At 41.3% G+C, this 23,595-nt stretch overlaps 1 protein-coding gene across 6 annotated transcripts in view; it reads left to right on the top strand.

The window, feature by feature from the left end:
* The window catches only part of arhgef37 (Rho guanine nucleotide exchange factor (GEF) 37), a 231,892-nt gene that overhangs the window by 66,170 nt on the left and 142,127 nt on the right, over positions 1-23,595 (top strand). For 3 of the 6 annotated variants that reach the window (XM_043703767.1, XM_043703768.1, XM_043703769.1), the window contains 2 exons: positions 3,224-3,491; positions 8,051-8,177. In XM_043703767.1, the coding sequence (XP_043559702.1) occupies positions 8,159-8,177 (19 nt within the window). In that variant the 5' untranslated portion in view covers positions 3,224-3,491; positions 8,051-8,158. Of the gene's footprint in view, positions 1-2,814; positions 3,015-3,223; positions 3,492-8,050; positions 8,178-23,595 lie in introns of those variants that run through there. The other 3 variants (XM_043703766.1, XM_043703770.1, XM_043703772.1) reach the window with 3 other exon arrangements.

Here is a 23,595-nt window from a genome sequence, read left to right on the forward strand (position 1 = left end):
TTGGAGGATTTGAGCTATAGGGAGAGTCTGAACAGGCTGGGGCTGTTTTCCCTGGAGCGTCGGAGGCTGAGGGGTGACCTTATAGAGATTATGAAGGGCATGGATAGGGTAAATAGGCAAAGTCTTTTCCCTGGCGTCGGGGAGTCCAGAACTAGAGGGCATAGGTTTAGGGTGAGAGGGGAAAGATATAAAAGAGACCTAAGGGGCAACTTTTTCACACAGAGGGTGGTACATGTATGGAATGAGCTGCCAGAGGAAGTGGTGGAAGCTGGTACAATTGCAACATTTAAAAGGCATTTGGATGGGTATATGAATAGGAAGGGTTTCTAAGATTCTAAGATTTTCAGACTTGCATGGCTGTAGGCAAAATTGAATTTCACTACCTTCCATAGCAGGATTTGAATGCAAGATTACAGAATATTACCTAGGTCTCTCGAGTAACACTTTAGCAATAATATTACTTTGCCATCATCTCCTCCATTGTGTCTGCTTTTTTTAAAAAAATCAACCTATACAGGCATATTACACAACTCTGTAGCAGGTCAGACTTTAATCCAGGCTTCCTGGCTCAGAGCAAAGACACTACTACAGGGCCACCTTAACAGTTTCTGCTTTTCTTGTTTCTCACATCTAGAAGTGTTACCACACACCATCAATGACTCACCCACTACCAAATCACCGTTTTTTTTTTAAACTATTAACCGACACTAAAAATCACCCATGCAGCCAATTTTTAAAAAATTATTCACTCATGGGACGTGAGCATCACTGGCTGGCCAGAATATATTGCCCATGCCTTTGAACTGAGTGGCTTGCTGGCAATTTCTTAGGGCAGATGAGAGTCAACCACATTACTGGAGTCACATGTAGACCAGACCAGTTGAGAATGGCAGATTTCCTTCCTGAAGGACATTAGTGAACCAGATGATTTTTCCAACAACTGACAATGGTTTCATTGTCATCAGTAGATTCTTAATTCCAGATTATTATTGAATTCAAATTCCACCATCTGCCGTGGCAGAATTCAAACCCAGTTCCCCACAACATTACCTGAGTTCCTGGATTAACAGTCTAACGATAATACCACTGGGCCATTGTCTACCCAATTAGAAGGTTACATGCAAACTCCATTGTGAGTGAGGGGGTGGGGAGTGAGGGAGAGTGTGAAGGGATGAACTCATACGAATTTGGAGGGGAAAATAAAGCAGTGTATTCCTCACCGTACTCACTTCTCTCTAAAGGAATCAAGAGCATTGATGGACACAGTGTGCTCCCTCTCTAAGGACACCCAGGCACAAACATAACCATGGAAGAGGGGCAGTCTGCAGATATGATCCCACCCACAGCCCTCTGCCTGGACCTGTGTATTGTCAGCCTAGCTAGACCCAGGAGTAGACCCATGAGGAGATTCTCTGATTTGCCCATACCCCTCTGCACCAGATGCCCAAAGATCAGGAGTTAAGACTGAAGTGCAACCAAAAAAAACACAATAAAAGATTTTTCAAATAACCAACAAATGGGTGCAATCAGCCACAACTAATACATACATGGTCCATGGATCCACAACACTGCCAAATAAACATTTGGTTGGGAGACCCCAATAGATAATGGGAGGACTCCTGTGTAGACAGTCCTCCACTGGGGATGCCCGCTGCCTAGCAGCAAATAAGCAGGCCAAGGCTTGTCAGTGCAGCAGACAAAAAGGTCAGGTGAATGGTAATCAGCAGCAGCTGCCTGTGCAAAAAATGCCTTTCTGCAAAACAAATCAACACACTGCACATTTTGTTTTATTCATTATGCATCTTGTAGGGTTTACTACAGTGAGGTAGAGATGCAGTGAATCAGAGAGATGGTGAGCTAGAAGGTCGATGAAGGGGACATGCAGTGAGCCAGAGTTTTGGTGAGGGAGAGAAGAGGTGAACCGAAGGGGTTGGTGAGTGGGAGACGTGGTGAATTAGATGGAGGATGGGCAGGATAAGTAGTGTTTCAGAGGCTTGGTGAGGAGAAGAGGTAACCAACTAGAGGAGCAGTGAGCAGGAGAGGCAGTGGGTAGAGTCAGCCAACAGAAGGTAAGGAGAAAGACCATGTTTCTTTTACGTTTTAAGATTTAAAAAACTATAAATGTAGAAACTTGAAATATTTTACATTGCCAACAGTGTAAATTTTGTTTTAATAATTTTTTTCAAAAACTGCAGATGTTGGAAATCTGAAACAACTAGATATCGCTGGAGAAACTCAGCAGATTTGACAGCATCTCAGATCAGAGGCTTCTGAGGAAGGGTCACTTGGCCAGAAATGTTAACTCTGATTTGTCTCCACAGATGCTGTCAGACCTGCTTAACTTTTCCAGCAATTTCGGTTTTTGTTTCTGATTTACAACACCCGAAATCTTTTGGTTTTTATTTCAAACATTTTATAATGTTGTATTTTCAGATGAGAAGGTTGTCCACAACCTAATGTACAGTTTTCACACTGTTTATAAGACGGAAGTGTGATTTGCTTAAATTCACGCTTATTTTAAAGGTATACAAGTACAACTTTAGAAGAGGAACCGTAGATATTTTAAAATAACTCCTGTGTTATGAAAGGGGGCAGGTGAGTCCTGAACCTAGACTTTTTGGTCTTTAGGTAGAGACGCTATATAAACCCGAGACGAAAAGATTGTAAAGTGTACTTTGAACTCTCCTGGACTTACGCAATAAGTTCTGTGGAAGGAATGTTGACTTGTTGAGTACACAGTGTTTCTACGTTTTTTTCCCCCTTGTTGGTTTTACTGCATTTTCCTGTCTGTTCCCTTTTTAAATCTGAGAAGTTGGTGCTCCAGATCTTGAATAAGCCCGGTTTAAGGGAGGGTGAGCCTGAATGGGCGAGTCCAGCAATGTCCAAGAGGAATACGAGAACCGGCCTTTGCGTACTCAGTGCCCACCCCCTGACCTTGCAAAACGCAATTTGACAAACATTTGTGAGACAATCCCAGGGATCTCGATTGAATCTCTGGAAATATTAACCCAAATGTATGTATTATCTAAATGTACTTCATCCTGACATAGGCATGCAAATATATCTTTTTTTATTGCTTGAATTTCAGAATGAAGCACTTTGGAAGAAACAAACACACTATATTTGAACGGTTTTGTGCTAGTGCTGTTTTTGAATTGTAATCATTCCAGTAAATAATTCTATTTACGATGACCAGGCATAAATCTGTACTTTCAATTTGCAGGCACAAGAGTGCAGCGTAAAAACAAAAACATCTTCCTTCGTTTAAGGTCGCCGATAGCAGCATTCAAGTGTGGTTTCAGAAACTGCTGAGAAAAACCGGTTTGTCAAGACCACGTTTTGGAAAACTAATACGGTAAATTGTAACCTAATTACAGCTGCTTCAATTTGCTGTTCTATTTGAATCATTCAAGACTAACGTTCGGTTTGACCTGAATGTACTGATCCAACTGGCTGGAATACCTGTTTCTGGGAGATCAACATTAATGAGGGTAAGCTTTTCTGTTCGATTTTCGTACTTTGGATTGAGTCGAATTTTCCCCACAACCAAGATTTGAATAATCTCATTATTGCTACCATTATGCTTTCATTAAATATAAGTTTTAGATTTGTAAGATATTGTTTAAAAAGAATTTAAATATGTGGAAACTTAATTACATATTCATCTAACCTTCAGGTTTGAGAATGTGGTGGCATTGTAACTAGAGAGAATTACTCAAAGGTTTCTCCAAGTCTGACAGACTGCCTTGTTTATTATGTTATTTTATTCCTAAAACGTCCATGCAACCTTGTTTGAGCAACTTATTTACCTTTAAAACCTGGTCATTTCTTCACTTTATTTACCCATGCTGCTGTGCCAAACATTTCAGTATCTGACTAGCTAAGAATTGAATTGAATTTATTATCACGTTGTCCGAGGCACTGTGAAAAGCTTTGTCTTGTGAGCTATACAGGCAGATCATGGAGTTAAGTAAATAATAAGTAAACAGTGGCAAAATCAAAAAACACAGGTACAGGAGAATGTTAAGGGTTTGTGAGTCCATTCAGTATTCTAACAATAGTAGGGCAGAAACAGTTTTGAAACTGGCTGGTCCGTGTTTTTAGGCTTCTGTACGTTCTCCCTGATGGTAGAGGTTGTAGAACAACGTTGCCAGGGTGGGACGGATCCTTGAGAATGCTGGTGGCCTTTCCTGGACAGTGGACCTGGATTCTATAGATGGGAGGTTGGCCTTTGTGATTGTCCGGGCCGAGTTCACCACTCTCTGTAACTGTCTCCGATTTTGAATGGTACAGTTGCCATACCAGGTAGTGAGACAGAATGCTCTGGATGGTGCATCCATAAAAGTTGGCAAGGGTATTCACCAAATTTTGCCAGATGCCTGAGGAAGAAGAGATGTTGTTTGGGTCTTTGTAACCAGTGCGTCCACATGAAAAGTCCAAGAAAGCTTGTCATGGATGACCACTCCCAGGAGCTTGACACTCTTCACTCGTTCCACCTCTATGCTGTTAATGTGTAGGGGAGCATGAGTAACATTCTGCCGAAAGTCAATAATGAGTTCCTTGGTTTTGCCGGCATTGAGAGCTAGGTTGTTCTCAGTGCACCATTTTTCCAAGTCTTCCACCTCCTGTCTATAGTCTGTTTCGTCACCATCTGAGATTTGACCGACTATGGTGCTGTCATCAGCGACCTTGTAAATAGCATAAGTCTGCTATTTAAGAGTGGGCTAAGTGCTTGCAGAAACAAAGAAACATAGCAAATAAGAGGAGGAGTGTGCCATTCGACCATTCAATCCTGCTCCACCATTTGATATGATCACCAATGATCATTCAACTCAGTAATCCTGTTCCTATCTTCTCCAATACCTTTTGTTCCCTTTAGTTGAAGAACCACACCTAACTCATTCTTCACAATATTCAATGTTTTGGTCTTGACCCATTTCTGTGAAAGAGAATTCCATAGGCTCACCACTGTCTGGGTGAAGAAATTTCTCCTCCTCTCCATCCTAATTGGCCAACTCCATATCCTTAAAGTGACCTCTCGTTCTGGACTCCTCGGTCATCAGGAATATTCTTCCTGCATTGACCATGTCTCGTGCTGTTAGAATTTTATAGGTTTCTGTGAGATTCCCTCTCGTTCTGCTAACCTCCAGTGAATATTGTCCTAATCATAACTGATCCAGTCTCTCCATCATCATCCTGTCACCCAGGTATCAGTCTGGTAAACCTTAGTTGCACTCCCTCCATAATCAGAACATCTGTCCTCAGAGAAGGAGACTAAAACTACGTATATTACTCAGTGTGGTCTCATTAAAGCCCTATTTACTTACAACAAGACACCCCTTCTCCTGTACTCAAATCCTTTCTGAATGAGGACCATTTGTTGAACTCACCATCTGCTGCACCTGCATGCTTACTTTTGGTGACGGATGTAAAAGACACCTAGGTCTTGTTGCACCTTCCACTTTCCTAAATTGTTGCCTTTCAGATAATCTGTCTTTCTGTTTTTGCTATGAAAATGAATAACCACGTTTGTTCACATTATATTTCATTTACCATGCATTTGATGATTCACTCAGCTTGTCCAAATCACACTGAAGCATCTCTGTATCCTCACAGTTCACCTTCCCACCTGACTTTGTGTCATCTGAAAACTAAGATGCATTACATTTAGTTCCCATCTTGATAAGCAATATATAATTGTAAATGGCTAGGATTTTAAGTACTGATCCTGCCAGTGCACCACATGTCACTTGGAAAAGTGGAAGTACTCAAGCAGTATCAAATCACATTTCCTTTTAAAACAGTTCGCCACAACCAGGAACTCTATTTAGAATACATTGTTTCACTATCACCTGATGAAGGAGCGACATTCCGAAAGCTAGTGTGCTTCCAATTAAACCTGTTGGACTATAACCTGGTGTTGTGTGATTTTTAACTTTGTTTCCCTCAAGCTGAGTGAGGTGGTAAGTGATGTGGTCAAAGTTTTAAGTTTTCTCTTATAAGTGCAATTTTTTCTCTATTGTTATAAACTGTTCTGTTACAAGATTTAAAACATTGCAATTGATTGGAAAATGTCAGTAACAGAAATAAATAATTGAAGACATATATGCAAGGCTCATCGTGGAACCCATCATAAGGATGGTAACGCTTACATCATGTTGTTATATAAGATGGAGTAATTACTTTGATCTAAAGGCATAGAAAGACAAAATGCAGGAAAATCTTCTAGAGTCAAGTTGCAAATGTATCCTGTACCTAATGGAAATTCACAACTGTAATCCAAAATATTGAACCATAATTTGCTATCATAGACTAATTCATGGTGTCAGCAATCTGCTAGACCTACCTTTAAATGTTACGAACAGGAAACAATTTTTGTGGCAAATTATTGAATGCTTGAGGTGATGGCATAGAAACATTATTTGAATGTGAGTGAACAGGGTTACCTACATGGTATCTCCTTAGCAATCAGACTGAAAAACTGTGAAATAATGCAAGGACAGTGAAGCAAGTGTAAACTAGAGTAGCAAATTCAATGTCAAACTAGGAACAGAAAAATAAAATAAATGAAGGAATGGTTTGATTTAAGTGTGGGTAAAAAAGAAGACAGATTGCTTTTAGAAAAGCTAATTAAAATTTGACATTTTAAAATTTTCCAGCAAAACTAAAAATTAAAGAATGATGCTTCACACAGATATTAGTTTTAAATGCCAGAAAGATTAATCGTTTAAATGAGTGTTTTATGCATTTTAAAATGATATTTTGACTGAAATGGACAAAACTTAGCTTTGTGGCAAGCTTTGTTACTGTTGGAAAAATGGAAGTTCACACCATTCAGTGTATTTCAATGGTGGGACAGTTAACATGAAACAAAGCTAATGGCAGAGTGCTGAATTTTGGGCAGCAATTTCTGGAGTTGTGTTTAATTGTGTACCAGCCTTGAATTGAATTTGCACTTAGAGTCATAGGGTCATAGAGATGTACAGCATGGAAACAGACCCTTCAGTCCAACCTGTCCATGCTGACCAGATATCCCACCCAATGTGGTCCCACCTGCCAGCACCCGGGCAATATCCCTCCAAACCCTTCCTATTCATATACCCATCCAAATGCCTCTTAAATATTGTAATTGTACCAAGCTCCACCACATCCTCTGGCAGCTCATTCCATACACCTACCACCCTCTGCGTGAAAAAGTTGCCCCTTAGGTCTCTTTTATATCTTTCCCCTCTCACCTTCAACCTATGTCCTCTAGTTCTGGACTCCCCGACCCCAGGGAAAAGACTTTGCCTATTTATCCTATCCATGCCCCTCATAGTTTTGTAAACCTCTATAAGGTCACCCCTCAGCCTCCGACACTCCAGGGAAAACAGCCCCAGCCTGTTCAGCCTCTCCCTGTAGCTCAGATCCTCCAACTCTGGCAACATCCTTGTAAATCTTTTCTGAACCCTTTCAAGTTTCACAACATCTTTCCGATAGGAAGGAGACCAGAATTGCACGCAAAATACTTGCACATAAATAGTTGTTCACCTCCCTGTTAATGTTAATGGCATACTTTGCGACAATACGCAATTTGCAACTGACAAATGATTGAAAATGCGTTTAATTCCAGTGCCAAGCCTTATTTTTATTTTTAGATTTAGATTTAGATTTAGATTACTTACAGTGTGGAAACAAGCCCTTCGGCCCAACAAGTCCACACCGACCCGCCGAAGCACAACCCACCCATTCCCCTACATTTACCTAACACTACGGGCAATTTAGCATGGCCATTTCACCTGACCTGCACATCTTTGGACTGTGGGAGGAAACCGGAGCACCCGGAGGAAACCCACGCAGACACGGGGAGAACGTGCAAACTCCACACAGTCAGTCGCCTGAGTTGGGAATTGAACCCGGGTCTCTGGCGCTGTGAGGCAGCAGTGCTAACCACTGTGCTGCCGTGCTGCCCACCTAATTTTTACAATGCTCATTTTCAGTGGTGGATCCAATTGGTGGGGTGGCTATGGAGGGGTTTGGTGTTATAATTCCTCTTACTCTCATCTGCCAGGTATTCTGAGACAGAGATGAAACTTTAAGGGAACTGCCTGATTTTGTTCCGAGAAACTACCACCATCCTCTCTGACCTCCTGATTTCACCCACATGTTTGTGTGATTCATGGCTGGGCTTTCATTAGGTAAGTAAGGAATTCCCAGTTTTCAGTTCTTCCTTTCATACCAAGGAACCAAATCTGGAGTACAAGGTTCCCCTCCACACCCCGCCCACTCCATCACCACCAGCAGCACTACCACCACCACAATCAGCCTTTTGTCAATTGTTGAGACACTGATGCTCCCATGAGCATAGGGAATTTCAGGATACTGACTCAGCAACAATGTAGTTATTGCCAGATATGTCTAATGACAATGATGTTTGCATTACATTTCTGCAATTTGACTTCTCGTAAGTAAAGGATGCATGGCAAGGAGGTGTTACTGAGATTCCCCTGTAGCGCATGCATAATGCAATTATAACACTCAAGTGGTGGAAGCTGTGGATGTTTGAGTACAGTGACTGATTGACTGGAGAGGATATAAAACCTTTTAAACATTATTACAGCTTTGTGGTGGATTTTCTGTAACACAGTTGTTATGCTGCACAGAGTTAGTGCATGAAAGATCAAGACCTGTTAGTTTTGGAATTGATACAAATTAAAGATTTTGGAAAGTATTCTCCAGCTTGCTTGTCTTTTACACCCAGGTCGACAGTAAGTATGGAGTAGGGCTTTGTACATAACAAATAATTTTTACAAAATAAATAGACTTTACCCTCAGCAAACCATTATGAACCCTCAGCATATAACTCAAATAACTAAAACTCTAACCTTAACTTAAATTCTCCTTCCATACAGAGAGACACAAACAAAAATAAATAGGTGGAAAGGCAGGTTGTGAAAGGGATACAAACTGCTTGACAGTAGGTCAAATAAGTGGCTAAATTGTTGGTAGAGTATAACATTGGAAAAAGTGAACTTGTTCATTTTGGAAGGAAGAACAAAAGAAAAGTAGATTATTTAATTGGGGAAAACTGCAGAAAATTGCAACACAGAGGGACTTGTGGGATCTCATGCATGAAATGCAAAGCCAGCACACAGAGACAACATGTAATCAGAAAGGCTAATGGAATGTGGAGGAATGAGAGCAATTTTGGTCACCTTATTTAAGGAAAGATATCATTTCATTGGGGCCACTTCAGAAAAGGTTCATTGGTTTGATCCCTGGTATAGAAGGATTATCCTGAAAGCAAAGGCCAAACAAGCTGGAATTTAGAAAAATGAGAGGTGATCACATTCAAACAAATAGAATTCTTAAGAAGCTTGACAGGATAAGTGCTGAGAGGATGTTTCCCCTCATAGAAATGTATAGGAGCAGAGGGCATAGTCTCAGAACAAAGGTGCACATCGAACTCCTGAACTCCCTGATATTTAAAAATCTCTTTACTTCACTTTTAAATATTTTCAGTTATCTAGCCTTCATAACTCTAGGATGGAGAATTTCAGAAATTCACTACCCTTTGGGAGAAGAAATTTCTTCGCCTTTCAGACTTAAAATAATATGTACTAGGACCCCTAGTTTGAGATTCACCCGATTGGGTTGGGATATCTGGTTGGCATGGTCGGGTTGGACCGAAGAGTCTGTTTCCATGCTGTACATCTCTATGATTCCAGTGGAAATCGTCTCAGCATCTATTCCTGAGGTTCTTCTGAATCTTATGTTTTACAGTAAGATCACTCTTCATTCTTCTAAACTTTAATGAATAAGATCTAAGCTGTTCTGATACATCAACCCATTCATCCTGGAATCAGCCTAGTGAATCTCTTTTGAGCTCCAATGCCAATAAATCCTTCCTTAAACTCATATCGAAATCATACACCGTTTTGGCATGGCCTCACCAACACAGTATAGTGTTGTTACAAGATTTTCTTTTTTAAACTCCAATCCACTAAACATAGAGGCCAAAACTCAATTTGCCGTCTTCATCACTTGATGTACCTGCTTGCTAACATGCTGTGTTCACACAAACAACACCCGATCTTTCTGTGCTATCTTTTTAGAAGTCTCTTTCAATTTAAATAATAATTCTTTTGATTCGTCATGCCAAAGTGCATGATCTCACATTTTCCTACCAAATCTTGGCAGATAGGTTAACTAACTATACTCAATCTATATCATGTTGAAAAATTCATGTCTTCAACGTGCTCACCCACATATTTTTGTTTCATTAGAAGATTTGGACAAATTATACTTTGTCCCTCATTCAAGTCATTAATATAGATAGTGGATAACTGAGGCCCTGAAGTCCATCCTTGCATTACTCTATTACTCTCCAAACTGAAAAAAAGACCCATTAATCCTGACTCTGTTTTCTGTGAGTTAACTAATCCTTAATCTATGTTAATATGTTATCCCCAATACCATGAGCTGCTATCTTTTGCCATATCCATTTATGTGGCTCCTTGACAAATGCTGTCTAGAAATTCAAATACACAATATCTACTGGTTCCCCTTTATCAATTCTGCTTCTTATATCCTCAAAGAACTCTAGCAACTTTGCTAAATTTCCTCCAATTTAATCCTCCCATCCTCCACAAATTAATTTAAACCTCTATTTACCATCCTAATTAGACAATTCACAGGAAGTCTGGTCCCAGCTTGGTCAGTGCTGCCATGCTATAGTAAATGTTTGTCTTTGCAGTGTTTTCTTTGCTGTCCACTTGATTGCTGACCATTTAGATGGGAAAACATGATCTTGGGGGGAGATACTTTTCCACAATCCGATACTGTGACTGGTTCATAACAGTTGATTTTGCAGAAGCTTTGCCTGAATACTGTAGAGTTGCCTTCACGAAGGACTCTCCAATTATTTGTTTATAGTTCATCGAATCTGGAGAATGTAGTGGAAGTATTCCTGAGGAAATCTCTCTGCTGCAGCCCAGCTTTCTCTGCAGTACAGGAGTACAGTGATAACAACTGTCCTGCACACTAGGGCTTCTGTTGACTTGTGGAGTTGGTGTTCTCAAACACTTATCACTTGTAGCTTGAAGAAAGCTGAGCTGACAGAGTTGACTTGGGTTGTATATCCTAGCAATGGTGGCTTTTTGAAAGGGGTGGCTGCCAAGCTTGTGAAGTGCTCAACATATTTTGGAATCTCTCCTTCGATGTATATAGGGGTGGAATATTTGACTGACCAAGCCAAGTTTGGTATGAGTTCTGTGTTGGAAATGTTCAAGGACAGGCTAATTTCTTGAGAGTAATTTGCAAACCTGAAGTGCAGAATGGACAGTTGCACTGCAGTTGTCTGTATAATCTAGGTCAGGTATGACCGCGGTGGTCAGTTTCATTTTGGCTCAAAAGTGACTGAAATTAGAGTATTCCATCTACTCGCACCAGAGATTTTTCATGAGGTAAATAACCACTGTCCCATAGATTATACATGGTGTGAGAGTTAAAGATAGCCTTTCTTGACACCTGAAGGATTGTCTGGATTCTGAAGGAATCATTTTCAGATTTCCCTCTCGGAAAGTTACAGTCATATCATCAGGTCAGTAAATCGTTAAAGAGTTCCTGGTATTGTTCTTGACATTTTACTGGGGTGGGGTTGGCAACAAAGTTCATTTCAGAAGTTCCTCTGGGAGATATAATCCACACTGTCTTCAACAGGACTTCCTCAGCAACAGGATGTAGGCATTTCAAGAGAATGTTCTCTATGTACAACAGTGAAACAGCAACCTTGTTAGGTTCCACAGCACGATTTATGTCCCTTCTTGAAAATTGTTACAGTTTATAAAGTCTGTTGGGGAGGAGGTGGGTGAGTTTTTTTTCCTCCCAGACCTGCAGGATGGGTGCATGAAGGATTGATATGAGCAAAAGCTCATCAGCTGAAATACCTTCAGGATTGCAGGCTTTGTTTTTCATCACCTGGAGCAAGTAAGGACTGCAGCTGCTGGAAGCCAGAGTCAGTAGACACTGAGCTGGAGAAGCACAGTAGGTCAGACAGCATCGGGGGAGCAGGAACGTTGACGTTTCTGGCCAATACCTTTCATCCGGACTAGGGAGGGGGAAGGGAGCCCAGAAATAAATTGGAGGAGGGGTAGCTGGGGGAAGAGTAGGTGGGATGGTGAGGCTGTTGGGATGTAAAGCTCCCAGTGCAAAATATAAAGTGTTGTTTCTCCAGTGTGCGTTTGGCCTCACTTTGACAGTGGAGGAAGCATAGAATGGACATATTGCCAGGGGAGTGGGAGAGTGAATTGAAATGGATGGCAACCAGAAGATGGTGTTGATTTGTGTTTGTGGAGCACAAGTGCTCTGTAAACCAGTCTCCGAGTCTGCATTTGCTCTAACCAATATAGAGGAGACCACATGGAGCAACGGATACAGTAGACCAGATTGGAAGATGTGCATGTGAAACTTTGCTGGATCTGGAAGGATTGAGGCCTTGGAAGGAAGTGAGATATAGGGGCAGGTATTGCACCTCTTGTGGTTGCAGGGAAAGGTACCAGCTGTGGAGCAGAGGTTGGTGGGGAGGATAGACCTGAAACGGGAGTGATGGAGTCAATGGTCTCTTGGGAAAGCACATAGGGGTGGGGAAGGAAATATTGTTTTCATGGTGGGGTCTGTCTGTAGGTGGCGAGAGCGGCGGAGGATGATGCATTGGATTTGGAGGTTGGTGCAATGGTATGTGAGGACCAGGGGAACTCTATTCTTAATGTTGTTCGGGGAGGGGGTTTGAGGTACAGAAGTGCAGGAAATGGAGGAGATGCAGTTGAGGGCATCATTAATCACAGAGGAGGGAAAATTACCGTCCCTAAAATAAGAGGGCATCTGAGATACCCCAAAATGGAAAGCCTCATTCTGGGAGCAGATGTGGTGGAGGTGGAGCAATTGGGAGTATGGGGTCACATTTTTACCAGAGCGAATGAGAGGAGGTGTAGTTGAGTTAGTTATGGGAGTCAGTGCTTTTGAAGTGGATGTCAGTGGTGAGTTGGTTTCCAGAGATGGCAATGGAGAGGTCCAGAAAGGGGAAGGAGATGTCAGAAATGTTCCAGATTAATTTGAAGTCACAGTGGAAGATGTTTGTGAAGTTGATGAACTGTTCAGCTCCTCGTGGGAACACAAGGCAGCACTGATACAGTCATCAATGCAGTGGAGAAAGAGGTGAGGGATGATGTTGATGTAGTTGGGGAAGAGGGATTGCTCCAGGTATTCTACAAAAAGGCAGGCATAGCTCGGACCCTGCGAGTACCCATAGCCACCTCTCTGGTTTATAGGAAGTGAGAGGATCAAAGGAATCCTCCACAATTGGCACCTTTTCCTGCAACCACAGGAGGTGCAGCACGTGCTCCTAAACCACCCCTCCCATCTCCATTCTTCCAAACAATTCTTCCAAATCTGACAGGGTTCCACCTGCATGTCTTCCAACCTGGTCTATTGCATCTTTTGCTCCAAATAAAGTCTGCTTTTAGCGAGTTTTGAGAAGATTTGTAGCTCAGGTTGAGGTTCTGGATGTAGATTCCTAGGTAGTAACTCCCTGGAACACCAACTTACAGATTGGCCAAGGAGATACACCAAAGACTAAAACACTTAGTAGAGGACTCACGTCACTCCATCCACTCCACCCAAGAAGTCCTGAAGATCATCAAAGACACTACGATAGAAGAGGATGAAATAATGGTCTCCTTTGATGTAACAGCCCTGTTTACACCAATCAACATTAACCTGGCCAAGGAAACACTGACTACACTATTAGAAGAACCAAAGACACATACAGTAAAACCACTAACTTCATCAACAAGGACAGTATCGTCAAGCTAGTGGACCTATGTCTTACCACACGCTCCACCTTCAACAACAAAACCTACAGACAAACCAATGGAACACCCATGGGATCTCTGATATCAGGGTTCTTAGCAGAGGCAATAATACAGAGACTGAACAAACAGCTCTGCCAACCATCCAACCCAATCTTTGGGTCCGCTATATGGATGACACCTTTGTCATCACTAAACGATACAAATTAGAGGAAACCATCAAGACCATCAATAATACCCTTACTGATATAAAATTCACTAAAGAGGAGGAAAACAACAACAAACTGCCATTCCGAGATGTCACAGTAGAGCGAACAGCCAATGGGCAACTTCAAACCAGAGTCTACAGGAAAACAACACATACGGACCAAATACTGAACTACAGAAGCAATCACCCCAACATCCACAAATGAAGCTGCATCAGAATATTATTTCAACAAGCCAACACACACTGCAGCACAGAGGATCTACGCAGAGCAGAGGAAACTCACCTATACTGTGTATTCAAAAAGAATGGGTACCCATAGAACACAGTCCACCGAGTTTTCAGCAACAAACCCAAACAAGCTGGCAAACACGTCCAGAAACGTTAGCCACTCTTCTCTACATCAAAGGCATCTCGGAAATGACTGCCAGACTACTCAGACACCTTGGCATCATGGTAGCCCACAAACGCACCAACACACTAAAACAGCAGTTAATGAATTTGAAAGACCCCATACAGACAACCAGCAAAACTAATGTCATTTACAAAATACAGTGCAAGGAATGTAACAAATACTACATTGGACAAACAGGCAGAAAACTATCCACTAGGATACATGAACACCAACTAGCCACAAAAAGACATGACCCTCTCTCACTACTGCCCTTACATATGGTTGAGGAGGGACACCACTTCGGGAACAACACATCCATCCTAGGACAAGCCAAACAAAGACACGCAGGAGAATTCTTAGAAGCATGACATTCCAACCGTAACTCTATCAACAAACACATCGAGTTAGACCCCATTTACCACCCCCTCTGAAAAAGAACAGGAAGTGACTTCACCGCAGGAAATGACATAGTCATAGAGTCCTACAGCATGGAAACAGACCCTTCGGTCCAACCCGTCCATGCCAACCAGGTATCCCAACCCAATCTAGTCCCACCTGCCAGCACCCGGCCCATATCCCTCCAAACCCTTCCTATTCATATACCCATCCAAATGCCTCTTAAATATTGTAATTGTACCAAGCTCCACCACATCCTCTGGCAGCTCATTCCATACACGTATCACCCTCTGCGTGAAAAAGTTGGCCCGAAGGTCTCTTTTATATCTTTCCCCTCTCACCCTAAACCTATGCCCTCTAGTTCTGAACTCCCTGACCCCAGGGAAAAGACTTTGCCTATTTAGCCTATCCATGCCCCTCATAATTTTGTAAACCTTTGGTCATCCCTCAGCCTCCGGCGCTCCAGGGAAAACAGCCCCAGCCTGTTCAGCCTCTCCCTGTAGCTCAAATCCTCCAACCCTGGCAGCATCCTTGTAAATCTTTTCTGAGCCTTTTCAACTTTCACAACATCTTTCCGATAGGAGGGAGACCAGAATTGCACGCACTATTACAACAGTGACCTAACCAATGTCCTGTACAGCCGCAACATGACCTCCCAACTGCTGTACTCAATACTCTACCCAATAAAGGAAAGCATACCAAACGCCTTCTTCACTATCCTATCTTCCTGCGACTCCACTTTCAAGGAGCTATGAATCTGCACTCCAAGGTCTCTTTGGTCAGCAACACTCCCTAGGACCTTACCATTAAGTGTATAAGTCCTGCTAAGATTTGCTTTCCCAAAATGCAGCACCTCACATTTATCTGAATTAAACTCCATCTGCCACTTCTCAGCCCATTGGCCCATCTGGTCCAGATCCTGTTGTAATCTGAGGTAACCCTCTTCGCTGTCCACTACACCTCCAATTTTGGTGTCATCTGCAAACTTACTAACTGTACCTCTTATGCTCGCATCCAAATCATTTATGTAAATGACAAAAAGTAGAGGGCACAGCACCGATCCTTGTGGCACTCCACTGGTGACAGGCCTCCAGTCTGAAAAACAACCCTCCACCACCACCCTTTGTCTTCTACCTTTGAGTCAGTTCTGTGTCAAAATGGCTAGTTCTCCCTGTATTCCATGAGATCTAACCTTGCTAATCAGTCTCCCATGGGGAACCTTGTCGAACGCCTTATTGAAGTCCATATAGACATCTACTACTCTGCACTCACCGATCTTCTTTGTTACTTCTTCAAAAAACTCAATCAAATTTGTGAGACATGATTTCCCAGGCACAAAGCCATGTCGACTATCCCAAATCAGTCCTTGCCTTTCCAAATACATGTACATCCTGTCCATCAGGATTCCCTCCAACAACTTGCCCACAACCGAGATCAGGCTCACTGATTTATAGTTCCCTAGCTTGTCTTTACCTCCCTTCTTAAACAGTGGCACCACGTTTGCCAACCTCTAGTCTTCTGGCACCTCACCTGTGAAGATCGATGATACAAATATCTCAGCAAGAGGCCCACTGGGAAGAATGAAAATATGAGCATTTGCTGTTGATAGGCCATAGAATCAGTACCAGAACACTTGCTGAACAGACGTAGTATCAATACTGGAAGTTCAAGCAGGAACTCTGAACACTGATAAAGGTGCAAACGTGGGATTGTGAGTTATCACAGGGTATACTCCTTAATGCCAGATACTTGAGGTGGAACTGCGGTATTGTGGTAATGAGGCTCCTTGCCTCATGGCTGGATGAAAGGATGTACTAGATCACAGGGCACTTGGATAACTGAAGTTGTTTCCTTAATCTTGGCAGAACTTTGACCCAATTACATAGAATATACAATGGAGAAACGAGCTATTTTCTCAACTTGTCAATGATAGTAGTATTTATGTTCATCACCGACCTGCTCTGCCACACCTAAATCTTATTAGAATAATCCTCTATTTCCTTCTCAGTCAAATACTTATTTAGCATTGTTATTTGCCTTTCATATTCATACATGTTTGGCTGCTAGTTTTTCTCTTGCCAGTTGTGTCTACTTTCTTAAAACATTTTTTGTCTGTGCTTTGGACACTTCAGCCTGTTTATGTGTTATCTAAGTACTCTTGTCAGTGAGGCAGACAAAGTGACATAATTTGGTTTGCAGTTCAACTCTATTTTATTAACAAAATATTCCTTCTTAAAAAAAAACAATCTGAGCATTTCCCAAATTCCTACATATTGACTGTCTATTTAGCTCTTTCTGAGAAAGGATATTACCCATAACCATCCACCTGTTTGAGCTGGGCCATTGGAATCTCCTTCCTCTTCAACTCTCTTCCACAAAAGAGGATATCAGTTCAGGGCAGGACTTCTAGGGTTGTCACATGGTCATCTGCCATGGGTCTTGCTAAATCTTTGCTGAAAGGCATGGCTTCCAGGTAAGTGTTTTTATTCCTCCCTCACCGCAGATCTTCGTGAATGTTCTGTGATCTTTGGCCAGTGAGGTCATGAGTAGGTTTCAAAGCATCCAATGCAATTACAATAACAGCCTTCACTATTGCCATGCCAGAGAAGCATAAAGTGCACATCCTCAGGGACTGTCCGGAAGTCAAGGTGCTATAAGGTGATCAATACTTCTCCAATTCACAAACCTCGGGTAGGTTGTAGCTGCTTCTCGCTAAATCTTTGTGACCTGTTTGACCTTGGTTTCCACTCAGCTCTATAGTGGAAAGCTGCTGTTTAGTTTGCCAGTTTTCTGTCAGGCCTGATTTCTCTGATTGTGAGGCAATTTAGAAAGTTCAGTTTTGGGCCTGAGGTTGCTTTACCACATTTGCATTCAATATTTAGGTAATGTTAGATATTTAATTTTTAAAAAGTACTAAAGTTACATCCCAGCCCTCACTGTTCAAAATAAATACTCTGGTCCCATCCTTATAAATCTTTTGTTGCGCAAATTCCATGTTGCTATGCTATGGGATATGGCAGCCTTCCGTTTTGAACGGTGATACTTTGTACATTGAGTTCAACTCTGTTCGGCATTGCCTGGTGTGGCTGAAGATCCCCCTCTGGTATGGCATTCTGTGGCTCATTTGGTTGCATAGGAAAGACAACGGATGCACAGTTCACTTCCTCAGATTCCTCTTGGCTCTCTTCTAGGCCAGCAGAGCTTTCTGTTGCTGCTCAATGTGTTAGAGCTATTATAGACTGTCTTCAAGTTGTCAGTGTCAAAGTCAGCCATCTTCACGTTTTGCAGGTGTCCTTAGGTATTTAGCATAGATATTTATGACCAGAACGTCTTTGGGTGTATGGCCATTTTCCAGCCAATGAATGTGGCTGAGTCAGCGAAAACATTGGCGTGGCAACAACATTTGTGTACTGATTGAATCAGCATGCTTTGTGATCCTTGAATTGATGACATTAGCCTTGTGGAGTGATGCTGACTATGCAGTGAATGTTGAAACTAATCCACCTTTTCTCCTGCCTAGCATATGATGTCAAAGTATTATCACTCCATGCAAGAATGAAAGGAGGATGCAGACTTGGTAGACTCAATAGTTTTCAGTTTGTGGTCAACTTGGATATTAAAGTTTAACACATTCTTTTATATGTCTACTGTATATCTTTTCCATAATATAGCAACCAAACTATACTCAGCACTCTAGTTGTGGTCTAATCAATGTTTTATACAACTTAGCATAATCTCTGAATTCTAAATTCCGTGACTTTATAAATAAAGTAATTGGTTTATTTTTTTAATTTAACCTTTTGAATATATATTACAACTACCAGTGATTTGCATATTTGTACTCGCAGCTCTTTTTGGGCTAGCACTTAAGTGTGTTTCCAAGCAATATATGACCCCTTACTTTTCTTAATTAGTGAGGGGTAATTCAGTTTATGTTAAAATTCAATTGCAGATTATATATCTGTTCTATAAGTGTTAATGTTTTCTGTGCCAGGCAATGAACATCTTCAACAAGGACGAATCTTACATGTAATACCATTACCATCACTAAAACCCTCACTATCTACATTGAGGGAGTTACTGTTGACCAACCATATAAATACTGTGGCTATATGAGCAGGTCAAAGGCTTGGAATTCTTTGTAGAGTAGCTTACTTCCTGTCTCCCAAAGGTTGTCCTTTGTCTACAAAGCACAGGTCAGGATTGTGATGGAGTACCTTCCACTTAACTGAATGAGAATGGCTATAACAACATTCAGTAAACTTGACACCCTCTAGGATAAAGGAGCCAGCTTGGTTAGAACCCTCTCCACCAACTTACAGTTGCTTCCTCCATCAGAAATGCAGTGTGTATCATCTGAAAGATGCACTGAAGCAATTCAGCTCAAAGGCAATCTGATGGCCAAAAAATGTTAGTTTTTACTTCTCCCACTAGAAGGGCAAGAGCAACAGATCCAAGCGATTCTTCCAAGTAGTACATTATCCTGACTTGGAATTATGCCATAAATCACCATTGCCTCAGGATCAAAATCCTGGAACACCCTTCCCAGCAGCAATGTGGGTGTACTTTCTGCAAGAAGACAAGCAGTTCAAGAAGATGACTCCCTACCACTTTTTCAAGGACATTGGTTATGGACAACATCTAGCTCTCAAACCATGAAAGAATTAAAATATTTTTGCAGTTGTTCTCAAGTGTTGATTGTCCTTCCCAATTTGAGTTTGTCACAAGTTTAGAAATGATTCTTTTGATTTCAAAATATAACTCATTCATATAAATTATGGAACTCCATTTCCCATCTTTTGCACTCTAAATAATTTGTCTTTACTCCCATCCTTTGTTATTTACTTTGTAGCTATCTTGCTACCAACTTTGTACTGACTCCTCTTATTGACCAGTTGATCATATGATACCTTTCAAAAGGCCATTTTGAAAATCCAAATTATATTGGAACTATTACATGACCCTTGTCTACACTATTTATTATCATACTAAAAAAACCGAGGCTGACCAGTCAATACTTGGCCTTTAAAATTGATGTTGGCTATATTTAATGTATTTGTTTTCTGGACTTTTGTTCTATTTTCTCATTTTGTAGAAATGCTTTTTTCTTTTACTACCTACATTGCTTCCTATTGTTTCCCCTTATTTCTTATGAGATTTGGTCAAGAGCAAAATGAATTGTTGTGTTAATGTACATTACATCAGTGACTGTACTGTGGAGGAAGTCATTAAAATTAAGACTTCTGTATGTGGAAGTACAAAATTCCATAACAGTGCAAGTTGCTTCTTTGTGTTTTGCCTGGACATCTTATTTTCATTTGTATCTCATAGCCATTAAACCTTAAGACCATGTTCCCCTTAAACCGTGCAGCTGTGTCTGAGAAACTTTTTCACAAAAAGGGTGGTGCATGTATGGAATGAGCAGCCAGAGGAAGTGGTGGAGGCTGGTACAATTACAACATTTAAAAGGCATTTGGATGGGTATATGAATAGGAAAAGTTTAGAGGGATATGGGCCAAGTGCTGGCAAACGGGACTAGGTTAGTTTAGGATATCTGGACTGCATGGTCAAGTTGGACCAAAGGGTCTGTTTCCGTGTTGTACATAAAATCATGAGGGGCATGGATAGGGTAAATAGACAAGGTCTTTTCCCTGGGGTGGGGGTGTTCAGAACGAGAGAGCATAGGTTCAGGGTGAGATGGGAAAAATTTAAAAGGAACTTAAAGGGCAACTTTTTCACACAGATGGTGGTACGTGTATGGAATGAGCTGCCAGAGGAAGTGATGGAGGCTGGTACAATTACAACATTTAAAAAGCATCTGGATGGGTGTATGAATAGGAGGGGTTTATAGCGATATGGGCCCAAATGCTGGCAAATGGGGCTAGATTAGGTTAGGATATCTGGTGGGCATGGATGAGTTGGACTGAAAGGTTTGTTTCTGTGGTGTACATTTCTATGACTCTATGACTCACTCACATCATCATTGCTGTCTGTACACAGGCTTCTGCTCTGGTTTAAATACAATGCACATGGAACTCAAGCCCAGGCAGGAGCAACTAAATATGAGAAAAATTTGTTTTTCTATAAGAGTAAGCATTCATCCTTTTTTAAAAAAACTTATATGGACAGAAAATTGTGGACAGGACAACCCAGCTTTGTGTGATATGCCTTTCATAAGCACAAAACCGCAGCATAAAGGATAGTAAAAGTGCCACAGAGAATTATAGATATTATTGGATGGAACCTTGACACAACAATCTTGCGTCAAAGCTAGATTTTTAATTTGAATAATCTATTCCGGTTCCACCACATTTTTCTCTATATCTTTTATGCTTGTCAAATACCCATCTTCTTATATTTTGAATGATGTTGCAGTTTCTACCTCAGTATTTCACATACTAATGACCATCTTTTCCCTATTATTCTAATCCTGTGCTGTCTTGGACTGATTTGTAAACCAATCAAAATGTTTACCCTCTCAAAACGTTTTGTAATTTTGAAAGCCTCTCTTGGACTGTCCTTCGTACATCATTCCAATAATTAAAGCTTTCATTCGGAATTTGCTAATCAAAAGTAATGACGTTAAAAGTTCACACCATTATTAATAAATGCAATTGAGCCAGAAACATATGGTGAGGAAGCATTATGAAAAGGTTTCCATACTTAATATACCTATGATTGTTTTTATTTATTCATTTTATGAAAAGTGGCAGTTGCTAGCTGGCCAGCATTTATTGCTTGTGTCTAATTGCCCTTGAGAAGGTGGTGGTGAGTTGCCTTTTTGAACCACTGCAGTCCCCTGTTGTGAGTTGATCCACAGTGCCACTACGGAGGGAATTCCAGGATTTTGACCCAGCGACAGTGAAGGAATGGCAATATGTTTCTACATCATAATGGTGAGTGACTTGGTGAGTATGTTGGAGGGGAGCTTGAAAGTGGTGGTGTTCCCATATATCTGCTGCCCTTGTCTTTCTAGATGTAAGTGATTGTGGGTTTGGAATGTGCTGTTTGAGGATCTTTTGTGAATTTCTGCAGTGCATCTTGTAGGTAGTACACACTGCTGCTACTGAGTGTCAGTGGTGGAGGGAATGAATGCTTGTGGATGCACTGCCAATCAAGTGGACTGCGTTGCCCTGGATGGTGTCAAGCTTCTTGTTGGGGCTGCAATTATCCAGGAAAGTGGGGAGTATTCCATCAAACTCCTTACTTGTGCTTTGTAGATTGTGTACAGGCTTGGGGAGTCAGAAGGTGAGTTACCTGCCGCACTATTCCCAACTTCTGACCTGCTCTTGTAACCACTATGTTTATGTGGTGAGTCCAGTTGAGTTTCTTTTCAATGATAATTCCCAGAATGTTGGCAGTGGGGGATTCAGTAAAGGTAACAGGAGCGGTGGTTAGATTGGCTTTTACTGGTGATGGCTATGGCCTGCCATTTAGTATTGTCATGAATTTACTGAATTTCATGTATTTACTGTATATTAATTGCCCATTAACATCACCACAGAATGTTATGTTGAATAAATAGGAACATTAGAACAGGAATAGGCCATTCAGCCCCTTGAACCTATTCCTGGACTCAGTGATATGGCTGATCTGTGCCCTAGCTTCATATACCTGCCTTTGCCCCATATCCCTTATCAGCTTTGCTTAAGAAAATATCATCTGTCTTAGTTTTAAAATGAACAACTGGTCCAGCATCCACTGCCATTTGTGGAAGATAGATCTTTGGTACTATCACTCTTACTGCCTAATTCTCAGACTATGCCCCTTAGTTCTAGAATTCCCAATTAATGAAAATCATTTATCTTTTAGATCTTTCCTGATAATATCTTGAAGAAATCAGTTAACACCATAGCAGGACTTTTTGGCAACATCATAGTTTTTAATTATTACTATACAATCTCTCTGGTCCAGAAAGTGAACAATGAAAAGTTTGGAGTTTAATTCCTTCAGGTTTTTAATTTCTTTGAAAAGATTTTGATGATGGACATATTAAATGAGTTTTCTTCTGTTTCCCATTTTCCGACAATCCCATCTTTAATTTCTTTGCTTTTTTCAGCACCTGATTTAGAATTAGATTTATTTATTGTCCTAGGTATATTGTCCTAAGTACAGTGAAAAGTAGATAATGTCACCATGATGCAGCACCATCTTGGATAACAAAATAAATTGCTGAATAAATTGTGTAAATTTTTATTCTTTTTTAAATTCATTTGTGGGATGTGGGCATCGGTGGCTCGCCAGCATTTATTGCCCATCCCTAGTTGCCCTTGAGAAGATAGTAGTGAGCAGCCTTCTTGAATTGCTGCAGTCTACCTGCTGTGGGTTGACCAACAATGGCATTAGGGAGAGAATTCCAGAATTTCGACCCAGTTACATTGAAGGAACGGCGATATGTTTCCAAGTCAGGATGGTGAGTGGCTTGGAGGGGAATTTGAAGGTCGTGGTGTTCCCATACAACTGCTACCCTTATCCATGGACGTGGTCATGGTTTGGAAGGTGCTGTCCGAGGATCCAGGCACCTGGGGAGTTTCCGTCACACTCCTGACTTGTGTCTCGTAGATGATGGACAGGCTTTGGGGAGTCAGGAGGTGAGTTACTCGCTGTAGTATTCCTAGCCTCTAACCTGCTGTTGTAGCCGCTGTGTTTATGTGGCGAGTCCAGTTGAGTTTCTGGTCAATTATAACCCTCAGCAATTTTCCATGTTGTCGGTAGGTGCAGTGTTGTAACTGTGCTGGAGCAACTTGGTTAGG

Source organism: Chiloscyllium plagiosum, chromosome 14 (assembly GCF_004010195.1).
Source record: "Chiloscyllium plagiosum isolate BGI_BamShark_2017 chromosome 14, ASM401019v2, whole genome shotgun sequence".
Lineage (NCBI taxonomy): Eukaryota > Metazoa > Chordata > Chondrichthyes > Orectolobiformes > Hemiscylliidae > Chiloscyllium > Chiloscyllium plagiosum.